This window comes from Streptopelia decaocto (assembly GCF_964273445.1).
Source record: "Streptopelia decaocto genome assembly, chromosome: 3".
In the NCBI taxonomy this organism is placed as follows: domain Eukaryota; kingdom Metazoa; phylum Chordata; class Aves; order Columbiformes; family Columbidae; genus Streptopelia; species Streptopelia decaocto.
Window position 1 is genome coordinate 16,263,794 of NC_138656.1, and position 13,659 is coordinate 16,277,452.

Below are 13,659 nucleotides of genomic sequence, written 5' to 3' on the forward strand. Positions count from 1 at the left end.
CTTCAGTGAGGTTTCACCACTCTGCATCACCAACAGCTTTTGCAAAAACATGGTCTTTACCCTCAAAGGACATCACTCCATCTTTTAAGTAGAACTTCCATTTGTTCTTACTTCGATGTATCTGATGAATTAAAAAAATAAATAAATAAATAAATAAAATCAATGTTCCACAACCCCAAAAAATATGTTAGACCATCCATTTAAAAGGAAAGGTTTCTTAAGCACAACTTGGTTTACAAACCTCATTATTCTTTTAAAATCCTGTTAGCCCAGAACATGTGACACACTGCCACTGGGCACACCTCAAGTATTCAACGGAGACAGTAGATTTCAGTTGTTTATAATGAACTCCCTGCCCTCTTCAAGAGAACAACCTTCTGAATCTCAATAACAGAACAGCTTCATAAGCATATCAGTCCCAAAAATATACCGCACCTTGCAAACAAGTATGGCTTAACCACTGAAATGCAGCCATTTCCTTCTCCCATACACATTGCAAAGCAATACTGCGTGCACAGAGGCTTTAGGATAAGGCTAAAAACATGAAAACTTTGCTTAAAAACAAATTCTGCCATACAAAAAAAAAAATAATCTGCATATTCTGCTTCTCTTTAAAGGCCTGCAAAATTATCTATACTGTAGAAAGCTGGGGTTTCTGTTTGTTGTTTGGTTTTGGTTTTTAATACTATAAGAATGAATTTCAAACATCTCTGGAAAATTCCTTGGATTTTAAGCATCAGTCCATTTTCAAATCTAGAAAGAAAAAAGAAGGAAAAAGCAAAAGAAATGGAATAGTAATTTTGCGAACAGCTTTCTTTTACAGGTAACAAGGTAATTTAATAGATAGCTGTTTGAATCTACTTTCTACTAGGCCTGTTTTATGAAATCTATATCGGAAAGGGGAAAGCTACCAACATCTTCCCCCAACTTCTGTAACTTTTGATTTTTAATAACATCCGATCTTAAATTTCCTATAAGATATGTCCAATACTGCAGTTCTGATCACTTTTTAAACATTTTCAACCAGTTTTTCAGCTTATTACAGACAAAACTTGCAGCAGATAACAATATACACTACCTATAGCCTCTGTAACATCACACTTAATGTACTTTTTCAATACAACACAGATACTGTGGCTTAATTTCAGATACATTTTCTGGACACATTTTCCAAAATAACTCGTTTCAGAAACACATAACCTGTTACACTTTAGTAAAGACAATTTTCTTAGCAGCCCACCATTTCTAAAACACAGACACCATTAAGGCAGGCCTAACTGAACACACACACACACAAAATTATCACTAGTCACTTCTGCAAAAATAAAAGCCAAGGCACATTCTTAAACAAACTATAGATACATTTTTCCATATTTGTTTCAAAAGAAAATATGAACTTTGTTATGTTCAGCTCTTAAACTATTGACGTGTCCAAATCCATACCAGAGTTAGAAATACTTAATTTGATCTTCAAGAGTTCAAAATAAGGTTGAATTTTAAACATTCAAAACAAGGAGGACAAATCGCTCTTAACAACTGCTCTGTTTTTCAGACACAGCAGAATTGTGGTAGGCTAATCACTCAGTAAGCACTTCAAAAGACAAAAAGTGTAAAAGAAAGTACACATACTCCTCTTTCTGTTAGCCATTTCAAAAATCTTAATTCATGGCTGAAAATTCATACATACATCCATGGAGCTGTTGATATTACTTAGAAGTTAAGGAAATGCATAAGCTTTAGCAGCTTTACAAATCTGGTCTCCTTTCCTTTTCCTTTAACAGGCCATTATGAGCCCATTGATTATTCTCATTTCAGAAAACAGCAGGTAAGTCTTCAGACTATTGTCAGCTAAAGACCTAATTTAAACACTCAATTATAACAGCATGAGATTTTCTTTAAAGGGCACTGACAGATAACTAGATATGGATTTGCTGAACATATTATTTCGAATGATTAAGGAACAAAGATAAAACTATATACTGTACCTTGTCATACTGACAAAATATCACATTGTCTGTGTCAAACAAGTCTGGAATGTCCTGTTCACTGACATCATCATCAGAATTTAAGGGGTCCTAGAGATCAGAATTGTATTTTACACAATGTTTCAGAATAGCATTGAAAATACTTGACGTGAAACACATCTAGAACAATAAAAGGCTGCCACTGCAGAAATCAAGACCTAGAAGCTATGAAGATCATGTTACACAAAGCTCATTTATAAGCATCTTCACATGTTTACATTCTCAAAAACAAAACAAAAACAAAAACACAGGTCAAAAAGCAGAACTACTAACTGATAAAGCTGACCCCAGTAACTGGAATACTAATCAACTGGTATTCATTTGCAGTCCAAATGGTATGAGTTGATTCTCTTGTGAATCTCTAGGATACAAGATTGCACTTCTTCAAGAAAATCCTGTTTCTAGGAAACATATGCACTTGTATCACATTGTTCTCTGTCTAATCCTCTGCAGTCCTTCAGAAGGAAAAGAAACCTAGACTTTTATCTTGATCTTATTTAAATAAAAAGCAAAACTCCATTCCACTAGGGCCAGAGTTTTACCATAGAACTTTAATTCTGGTAATTAAGTATTTTAATTCATCCAATAAACAAATGACTTCTCAACATCTCTTTCGTTTGTCCAGGCTTCTCATACTGAGCTCTCAAGTAATTTCTCAGCAGTACCTCCTGTCTCAAGAGGTATATAATTTAACTATGCATTCTCTGCATTAAACTTGTCAGGAATTGTTCTGGGTCCAACAATTCAACAGTCAAGATAAGTACACTATTGTAATGTGCTTCACAAGGCTTTAAAGTAAATTACCTCCTCAACTATATCTACTTGAGGCTCTTCATTATCACCACCACTGCTGCTAGACTCAGTGCTTGTAATACTGTCACATTCTTCATCATCATCTTCCTCATCTTCGAGAACTTTTAGATCCTCTGATTCAATAATAGCAATGAATTCATTCTCTTCCCTATATTTTGTATGTGGTATTTCTTCCTTGGGAGAAACGTCACCAGTACCATCTAGCTGAATTATGCCTTCAATGTCACTGCAGATATCCTTCTCTGATTGTAAATTAGATTCCATCTGCTCAGTAGGTTCCATCTGACAGGAATAAAAAGAGACCAGAGACAGCTTGTGAATTAACACCGCAAAGCTTTCATTCTCCAGTACAAAGCCTGAGATCTTTGTTTAATAAAGTAACAAGACTGGGGCACTAAAATGAGAGTTTCAAGTCCTGGACTACTTGTAAACCCTGACTAGATTTGCAAATCTTAACACTTAACCTTAAACAGAATCCATTCCAAATATTCCTCAGCAATATAAAGAGACATTTTCTTAGACTTTTCTTTAAACAGTATCGTACACAACCAACTTCAATCTGTGAACTGGGCCTTTAGAATTTCTACTGCAAATAAAACTCCAAAAAAGGCAAACAAGCTACTGCCCTGCCCCCCAAAATAGCATTTTTCATTTTTTAAATTAGTCAAGATTAACTCATCCTTCTCTCTCAATTCAATTGAAATGCTTTGTTTCAACAACATCTAAAATGCTGAGACAGTAACTATTTCAGTACTTCAAGTTACTGTTCATAAAAGTGCTAGAAATTCCTAAACTGAGTGTTCATAGAAGCATAAAAGGGCTTTAAGCTTTCAGCCGTCTTCAGTTTCTCATTAAATCTTTATTGTAGCACTTAATTCACATCCACATACTCTTTCTAGTTCAAGAAAACAACACTTTGTTTTGACCTTCCATTATTACTACTGACAGTAGTAAGACATCCTGCCATCAAAAAGTTCACGAGTAGCATAACATGCCTTCTATTTACAGTCATTTGTCATTACTGTCATTAAATTTGCATTTAGTAAATTTGCCTCAATCACATATAGGCACCACAACTCAAAGTCAACAAGCCAGCCTGAACTTAAAAACATCTGCAAATAATTTCTGGAACAAAAACTAGATGAGGTCAGGAAAGTGGCTTCCTAATTAAAATCATTCAAGTTTTTCACACAGCTCTAGCTGAATTCTAGTTTGTTCTGTATTTTCTACCAAGGAAATCTATTTCCTTCCAGCAGATTTTCACTTATCAAATATGACTTTTCATGCTCAATATGCATTCGCAAGGCAAGTTAAATGCTCTTTGCACATTACAAGTTAAAACTACCCCAGCTGACATTGCAAAAGCAATTTGCCCACAGCTGGCCATTATCCACATGCAGATTCACTGTCACAATGACATGGAAGTTCTCAAAGGGTCATTTATGTCTGTTCAGTCAAAAAAACCCACAAAGTATTATGCCCAAAATTTGTCAGTAAGTCTAAGAATACACTATATCTATGCATTACACTTTGAGCATTTTTTTAGATTGACATTCTCTTCAACAACACTATTTCAGCAATATTTGTGAGAAATTCTTAACATTAAGCAGACAGCTACTGCTATTCAAAACAAGCTCAAGAATGAACTTCAAAATCATAATGATTTTTCTTATTATAATTTAGAGGTGCTATTTGTCACTTGCAGATGTGTTTGATCTCATCTGTTCTGATACTCCAAACAACTACCTCCAACAGATGTATTTTCACCAGCTAAGAAATAAAAGGCCTTACCTTGTCAGAGGAAGCAATGGTGTCATGATCTTTCAGAACAGCATTATCATCCAAACTTTTGCCCATGATAATCAGGTCAATGATATCAGGCACCTGCTGTTGGACTGACTGCTGAGGCTCAGTGTCAAACTGCCCTGCCACATCCAGCAGGACACTGCTGGAGTTGTTTGCCAAGGACTCTGTGGGAGAAAACCCTTCAGGGGCTTCTGGAGTAAACACAGCTGTGTGAAGACTGTCGTGCTGGGATTTTTCTGTTGAGTCTGCACACTGATTCAACACTGCATTAGATGCAAGTGGCTGCTGACTCAGAGAAGGCTGCTGGACCAATGCACTATTGGCAGAGTTCTCTAGGTGATTTTCTTCCACAACATTTGGTGGAAATACCGTGGTCTGTTGGACAGCAGTCTCCTGGGGTTGTAACATTTCAGCAGCTGCCTGAGCAGAAGATTCATTCACCTGTGCAACACCAGCAATGTTGGCTTGCAGAATTGAAGGTTGCTCAAGGGGCTGAAACATCTGCTGAACAGGGTGATGGAAAATACTTGCATCTCCTGGGGCCTGTGTAACCATCACAGGCACATTTACCTTGTAAAGCTGCCCTACAAAGAGATGAGTTTAAAAGTTCTTCATCAGGTTAAACTTACAGGGTTTATCCTGGCCACTCTCTTGTTACCACTAATAACCAACAGCAAATACTCAGGCAAACTATGAGAAACAGGACGTTTACAAAGCAGGACTTTCTCTAAGCACAACTGCAGCCTTTGAAAATTAAGTGTTCAGAGGCTACTTCAGTCAGAGCTTCCATCCAGACCATCATGTTTAATACCCCTTTCTGGTTTTGACCTTCACAATACCTTGTGGCAGTCAGTTCAAGAACTTAATTACATGCTGGATTAAAAAAATAAAATAAAAAACACACCACACAACAATAAAAAATAATCCTGTTTTGCATTTGTTTCCCTATCATTTCAGAAACTAAGGAATACAAGATAAAATGGTAAAGTATTGCATATCCACATGGGCAGTTCACTCTTCTAAGGACCTTTAAGTATCCCTTCTAAAAAACTCTAGCTTAAAAACAAACAAATGCAAAAAAAAAAAAACGCACGTCCTAGTTTATCTGTCCTCTCATTGTTTGAAAACCACTCCAAATACTGAATCCTTAAAGTTTTTATTATTATTATCAGTGTTAAAAGCTGAGCCAGAGCTAAGCTCACAATGTCATTTAATTATTCTTTACCCCACACACAAGCTTGCAGACACAGAGTCACTGATACTAGCCCATAGGTCTCAAAAACCTTAGGAATTATACCTGAAATAGATATCTAGTGACATTAGTTCTCAAAGAACAGCTGTTTGAAGAAAAAGTCAATCAGTGACTGAAATAAGCCTTCCACTCATCACATTCAAAGCAGTACTAGCACATTTTTGTACAAGCAGTACAGGCAGTTTTGTCAGCAAAGAGTGGGAGCAAAAAGGTTTATGGATGATTGGATTTTATTTGAATGAGAAGTCAATTCAATTCTGAAGCACCAGAATGTCTTTACCTTTTTAAAACATGGAAGATACTCCTCATATAGGAGAAGGATATACCTATGTCTGAACTGACAAAAGAACACATTTGTAAGCAGTTGTAAAACAAAAAAAATGGCATCACCTGGCAGCCCATGTTTACTGATCTTGCAAGTGTACACAACTGACACACTAACTAATCAATGTAATTACTTCCCCCACGCAGCAATTACAAACACAAACTACAAAGGAAGAGGAGCATAAATGGCTCTACCCCCCTATGCTTTAACTTCACATTTGTTTCATCTACTGTACTTGGAACCATCTTTCAATATCCACATACAGTCAATGCACTGTAACATTTTACATCTCCTCTTTAATCTTACCAGATACTGTCTGTAGCGTCACTCCAGTTGGCACATGTATAGGATAAGCAATACCCGTAGGGACAGTAAGAGTTGCACCCGCTTGTGGAACACCCTAGATACACAAGAGCTTTAGTAAGAAACAGTGCATACTTTATCTCCTAGGCCCCAGCACGTCACGCTAACATATCCAGACAAACATGAACGAGGGTCTTTTTGTGATGATCTCTACTGAGGAGTTGCTTCAGACTTTTGGGATTTAGACAGATAAACAGTATTCTGTAGTGACACGATAATCACTTGCCCTATTTCCTATTTTCCAGTTATCCCCTTTTCATTAACAGAACACTTTTCTGTACCCCCTCAACATGCACGCCATTCAGAAAGGTGTTTTTCCACTCAGAGCCACTTCTACCTAAGCTTATGCATTACTCCACACAGCACAGACTCCTTGCCTGGGTCTATGAAGTCACTTCACATTCTCTTTTTCTTCTGAAAAGCAAAGAGTTGGATATACAGCTCCCTTTTGAACTAGCTGTTCCAGAGAAATCCAAACTTTCAATCAGGAAACTTGCACGTTATACAAACACCTTCCCCATATTATACTTCAGCTTGGCAAGCTAGTTACCTTGATGCTTAGGAGGAACTCAAATTCATCAAGTTCTGACAATTAATAGCCCCACTCCAAACAAATTTTGACATGCCCAGAGTTCAGAATCTGTCAACTCTTAAAACACTAATTTTCTTCTGGATGATTTCTATGCCTTGCAGCTAATGCTCCTCCCAGCTTCACTACTGCTAGCATTTCCTAGCCATGCATTAATTTCATATCCAGTAACCAAAAAAAAAAAAAAGGTGTGTGGGGAAATCTGGGTGATCTGTAGATGTGCATTTCTACTAGACTTCCATCTCATGGGCTAAATACAGCTGGGTTCTCCAACACGCTTCTGGCTGCACTGCTTGTAAAACCAACTGGTAGATCCCCATCCTTTTTCACTGCTCAAACAGAAGCAGCAGAGTTACAGCTCTCCCTCTGCAGACTCTTAATTTTTGTATAGTTTTCATTAAAAATATAAAACAAAATAATAGGGCTAGAAGTAACAACACTGAGTTTCTTCAGTTGTTGATTCTCTCTCGGCAGGACTCATGCTCCCCTACCTACTATACCATATTGGACAGTTAAAACTGTCATGGGAAGGGCTCCTTTTTCAGTCCCTAAATGCTGTCCTAAAGCATCTATACATGGAAAATATTTAATACTTGCTTGCTGTTAAGCCTACTAACAACTGACAAACATAATTATTTAGAATTCAGAATAATCAAAATTGAAATAGATATCACTACAGCTACATACCATATCTCCGGCTGTCAAATGCTGAAAACCTCTGCCAGTTGGGATGACTAAAGAAGCTATTAAAAAAAAAAAAAAAGACACTTTACAAAAAACATTACTTTCTTGGACATAGTTGATCTTACCATAATCTACAGCAAACACAGCTAAAACTAAAACTAAAGCAATCTACCTTCAGTTCATACTCAGATCAACAAACAAGTGAGCACATCTAGATGAGGCCATTGAATATACTTCCCTTTATGTTGCTTCAAGCTTATGCTGTACTCAGCAGGGAGAGGTTACACCCAAATTTGTAAAACTTACATTTTGCTAAAAGCTGGTCTTGGAGATGTTTTGTTTGTTTTAAAAATATTTCTGTTTAACTGTTTCATCCATTTAAGTTGCACTGTAGAAATTAAGCATGCCATTTCTATTTATTACATCAACCAGAAGGACGGATGTGCAATGCTACCAAGAACATATATGTAAAATGAATTAACTTGTCAATATGAGGAAGATATGCAACTATTTTTTGCACCACAGCAAATCCAGTGTTGCTCATAGAAGGAACAGTAGGGTGCGATTTTCAAAAGCACTAAGTACTGACTTCAGTGAGAGAAGATAAGCCAAAGGGAAAACTTCCCCAGGCTTCAACAAGCAAACAATTTAGGTAGCCCTAACGACTTTGAAAATCTCTAGCTACAGGACAATTCAAATGCCATTTAACATTAAAAAAAAAAAAATCACTGGCTTCAACAGGTTGTTTTGCCTTAGTACTATCCTTCCAAAATTTAGGAGTAATAAGGTAAAACTCATTAAATATAAAGCCTCCAATAGCAAACAAACCCGAAAGTATACTCCCTTTAACCACATGGAATAAATAAAATACCTGTCTCCAAAACCAGCCCATTAAACTATGAAGACTGTAAAAAACCAGATGAACAGTGCCTGCCCAACTGCGAAGAGCACTATTACACAGATTTTCATTAAATCATCTCACATGTTTTTTGTCCTTAATGGGGAAAGGTCCCAATGGCCCCTCACATTGGGAGAAGCCTCAGCTGAGCATTATGCTCTGCCATAACATTACCACAGTGGTCAGCTGCACTTAATTGAGAAGAACAGGTCTTGTGAAAGTCAAGTGAAACAGGAATGCTGCTTTTAGGAAAACTAACTGAAAGACAAAAAACCTCACCAAAAACTCTCACTCTGCTGTTTGAGAACGGGATTACATTTTAAGAAGTGCAGAACCAGGTTAAAATCCAACGTGACAGCCAAGCTGCATGGCACAATTATGCCATATAACCTCTGTATACATTATGCCACACATTAAAAGCGCGAGTAGAACCTTACCCCTTCTGGTAAATTTGCAATTGAACAGCAAAACTTCTGAACCACAGACAAGGCGGATAAAACTCTACACATTTTGTTACTGGAACTAAGCAGTAAATCAAGAGCACATAGCCATAACTGCATTACTTTGTCAAAGTTTAATGAATCCTTGATTGGTCAAATTCCACTTTCAAATAATTGCTGTTCCCTATCATCCTAGATACATACGTAAGTATCCCAAACCAAGATTATTGCAGCACCTTCAAGTATTCTAAAAAGATTCTTGAATCACTGAGCTATTCTTGAATTGCATCTGTTGTGTTCAACACCACCTGACCTGCTGAAGCCTGCAGAACACGGTGAAAATTGTGCGGCAATTGCAGGGCAAACTGTGGAGAATGGTGGTTATGTCTGAAGAGGCCTTCTGTTGCTTTAGACTGCACCACCTTGGTTTCCCAAAGCTGCAGAAAGATTATTATTAAGATCAACAGATACCAGCTTTAAAAATAAACCACATTTAAAATTATAATCAGGCATTCCTAGCTTTTACAAGAGTAAACTGATTCTATCCAATAAAGATGGTAACAATCACTACAGAATTTCAGCTTCCAGCAGCCCAAGGCATCATTCACATTGAAACTCTAAGTTAGGGCAAAATTTTGCATGTTTTGGAGGGTAAAGAAATGGACAGGTACATCATCTCAAAAGAAAAAAAAAAGTAAACAACTTCTCTTAATGCAGGGGAACCAAACAAACCTGTTTCAATTCTTTCAGAACCTGTTCCTCTAAACCCTCTTCTGCAAAGAGCTCCCGCACACCTTCAATCACATCTTCAATAATGGACTTGTATAGTTTAGGCTACATAAATAAATAAATAAATGTTTTCAAGTTAAGATGAACATTAAGCCATTTGAAATGATAGCACAAGGTCTAATCTCACTGCATAAACTACTCTTACAAACTGAACAGCATAAACAGATCAGTGTAATAAACTGAATACTCCGTCAAGTGCAGAGGTCTGCAAGTCCACTCGTTCTTTTCAATATGACATCCCTGGGAACAGACACCCCTGGAAAAAATTGGATTCAAGCCTCAAATTATGCTTTCTGCAGGCTATGAAATGCTTATATTTTCAAACAAGCATGTAAAAAATATCAGTTTAAAACCGACATTTACTTCTTAGTATCAATATAGTGTCATTGCTCCTAGCTTAAAGACCAACCAACAATACAAGCTACTAAAAATGGGATGTGCCAATTCTATCAGAATATATATAAAATTTAAGTAAGAAATAACTTTTTTATTTTATTTGTGGTCTGATGCTGTATAGTAGTTTAGCTATGGAAATTTTAATAGTACAGTTATCAATACATATAATTCATCCTATATTGCAATAGGACTCCAACACAACATTTGATTCCTTCTTCTGTCCATGTCAGTGATCAAATCCTAATCCTCCAGTAAGACCTGAACAACAGACACACAGGAGCTTCAAGATTCATCCACTCAGGTGCAAATGTAACATAATAAGCTTTTAGCAATTTAAAGCTTATTAATCTTGATTATCATTACCAGCAGAATAGGCTAAACAAGGTGAAAGATGTAGCTGAAATTTTTAGAACCTTAGAAATTAAGATTGCGCAATATTAATTTACGTTTCTCTAACTTAACATCAGATTATATGCTGCTGCTCTAAAGTTCTTCTAAACTGTAGATGATAATGTGTTTAAAAAAACCCTAGCAGTTATTAAAAAGTAACAAGTTAGGCTTTTTGCAAAAGGCTGTCAGCACAACATAGCACTGCTTTAAAATAACCATACTCATGTATGATTTCCTATGGGAGGTAGAGATCTGCAAGAATTCCCCCAGCACGTTTCAGGATACTAGGAATATGCGAAGAAAAAAAAATTTAATCTTGTACCGCTACACTAGGAGATATTGACTAGCCTATATGTCAAATGCTTTGCCGTCATTGCTAATCCAGAAAAGAAACCAAATTTAAATCTTTCAACAGGCCTATTACTCTCCCCAGGATTACCAAGCTATGGTAAGTACAATTATTTATTATGCTACATAAAAACCGCACATAGCAACTGTAAAACTCAAATGCTATGCGTTTTCAAATTAAAGAAAAATGGTTACAGCACAGACACTGCAGTACTCTGGTTTTACCCCTTTACACATAGGCAGCCCTTTGTGATGACCAGGCCATCCGCGCTGGGACCCACCACTGCCACCAAACAGCGAACTCCAGTTTTATTTGTTACACGGTAGGGGGGCGGGGGGGGCCACTTATCAACACCCCACTCCAGCAAAGCCAAAAACAAGTCTTAAAGCGAAGCCTCCGAGGCTCCCCTGGGATTGCCGCCAGCCGAAGGACCGTTTTACGTCCCACATGAGGCGAGGCAGCGGCAGACGGACCCGCGGGCACAGCGGCCGCCGCCCTGCGCCTGGCACGGCCACGGGAGCCCTCCCCACCCTGGGCCTGCCCAGCGCCTCACACCAACCCCTGCCCTGATGCTTTTTGCCCACAAAACGCTTCTTTAACTCACTCTCCCCCCCCCCCCCCCAAAAATAACGGCTCGCGGGGTCACCCCCGGGCTCCCCACGCCGGGGAACGGCCGGCTGTCCCAGGTATCCTCTGGGGACCCCGCGGGGCGGCACCACCTCCCGCCGGGCCCAGGGAGGCGACGGCCCCGGTCCTTGTCTCCCGCCCGGAGCGGGCAGCCAGACCCCGCCGGGCCGCTCGCAGCTTCCAAGCCTGGCTACGAGCCGCGGGGCCAGGAGACGCCTCGCCGCCGCAGCCCCTCACCAGAGGATACGCGTGAGCCATGGCGGCCGCCGCCATCACCCCGCCCTCCCGCCTTAAGGCGCCGTTGTCACCGCGACGCGGGCTGCCCGCCGCCGGCCCCGCCCGGTCCTGCTCTGCCTTTTCTTCCCTAACCATGAAAAACCCCACGCAGGGCAGCACGCTTGGGTGTAGCTGAGCGCTGGTTACTAAACTGGGGTTTCTTCTTTCAACTGCTCAGGCTGAAAAGAGGGAGCAGTCGCTGCAGGAAGCGCGGGGTTTGCAGTTCACATCCTGAGCTCTTGCCTGGAACTTCAGCTTCTGTCCCTGAGGCTGAGGGAGCTGGGTCTCTTTAGCTTGGAGAAGAGGGGACTGAGGGGTGACCTTATTAATGTTTATAAATATATAAAGGGTGAGTGTCATGAGGACGGAGCCAGGCTCTTCTCAGTGACAGCCAGTGATAGGACAAGGGGTAATGGGTGCAAACTGGAACACAGGAGGTTCCACTTAAATATGAGCAGAAACTTCTTCTCAGTGAGGGTGACACTGGAACAGGCTGCCCAGGGAGGTTGTGGAGTCTCCTTCTCTGGAGACATTCAAAAGCTGCCTGGACACCTTCCTATGTAACCTCATCTGGGTGTTCCTGCTCCGGCGGGGGGATTGGACTGGATGATCTTTCGAGGTCCCTTCCAATCCTGATATTCTGTGATTCTGTGATGGAGGGCAGGATACTTTGGTGAACAGAGTGAATGAGAACCATAGTTGTTCCTGAGTGTGAAAATACACCTAGGAAAGCTGCCTACAGAAGCATATTATTTTGCTCTAATAAACCCTGAAGTCATTATTACCTCATAAACAGGGAGATATTTGAAGCTACCAGTTAAGTAGCAGCAATCTGGTACAACTGTTCAAATTATTGCTTATATTTGCAGCAATCTGTTCATATGTTAATACAGAGATTTACCAATTTAGCAGATACTCATCTGGAAAAATATTTGTTAATCTTGTGTGTGCCGGAGAGTATATACTTTGATCTTTATACACCTTCTGTCTGCATATGGGTCGTTGCTACCCTGATCATTCTAAGAACCTGGAAACATTTTTTTTTTTTTCCTTCTTTCTTTTTGCATTTTTAGGTAGCTATGTAGTTATAGTGCTATTTGGCTTGTAAAGGGAAGATTCACCCATTAAGCTTTAATTTTTAAGGCTGACTTACGCACCGTGAAGAATGAAAAGATTTTAATGAAAATACTGACAGACCCTTAATTATATCGCTAAACCAACACCTACAAAAAGAAAAAAAAAACAGCATCCATAATAATATCGTAAGTTGCATTTTTGCAAGCGAGACAAATGGAATTTGCTATTGAAGTAATTTTGCTCTGCAACGGAATGTGTTTAATAACACTGTGTGGGTCTCGAATTAAACAACAATTGCATATTCAGCTGTTCTGTATGCCCCACATCATCATGAGGAAAAGGCAAGCCATGTTGCTTTGTGTATAGAATAATTTAAATAATAAAACATATTTTTTAAAGCACAGTACTCATTTGAAACTGTCAGGAATAGTGCATACCAAGAACATCATTATTCTTCTCCTGTCTGTTAGTCTTGTCATGTTAGCAGAGATAGCAGGAAGAAGGTGCAGCCTTTAGCATCTCACCAGGCCCTGAAGGTTGCGGATGGTGATCCTGCAGCTG

General features: G+C 39.1%; 1 protein-coding gene across 1 annotated transcript in view; it reads right to left on the bottom strand.

Moving 5' to 3' along the window:
* STON1 (stonin 1) overlaps positions 1-13,659 on the bottom strand; it is a 46,045-nt gene continuing 32,386 nt past the window's right edge. The window contains exons 4-11 of the mRNA XM_082048608.1: positions 9,927-10,028; positions 9,508-9,631; positions 7,860-7,915; positions 6,527-6,620; positions 4,629-5,227; positions 2,829-3,119; positions 1,986-2,075; positions 1-121 (exon numbers count right to left, since the gene is read on the bottom strand). Coding sequence (XP_081904734.1) covers positions 14-121; positions 1,986-2,075; positions 2,829-3,119; positions 4,629-5,227; positions 6,527-6,620; positions 7,860-7,915; positions 9,508-9,631; positions 9,927-10,028 — 1,464 coding nt within the window. The 3' untranslated portion in view covers positions 1-13. The remainder of the gene's footprint in view (positions 122-1,985; positions 2,076-2,828; positions 3,120-4,628; positions 5,228-6,526; positions 6,621-7,859; positions 7,916-9,507; positions 9,632-9,926; positions 10,029-13,659) is intronic.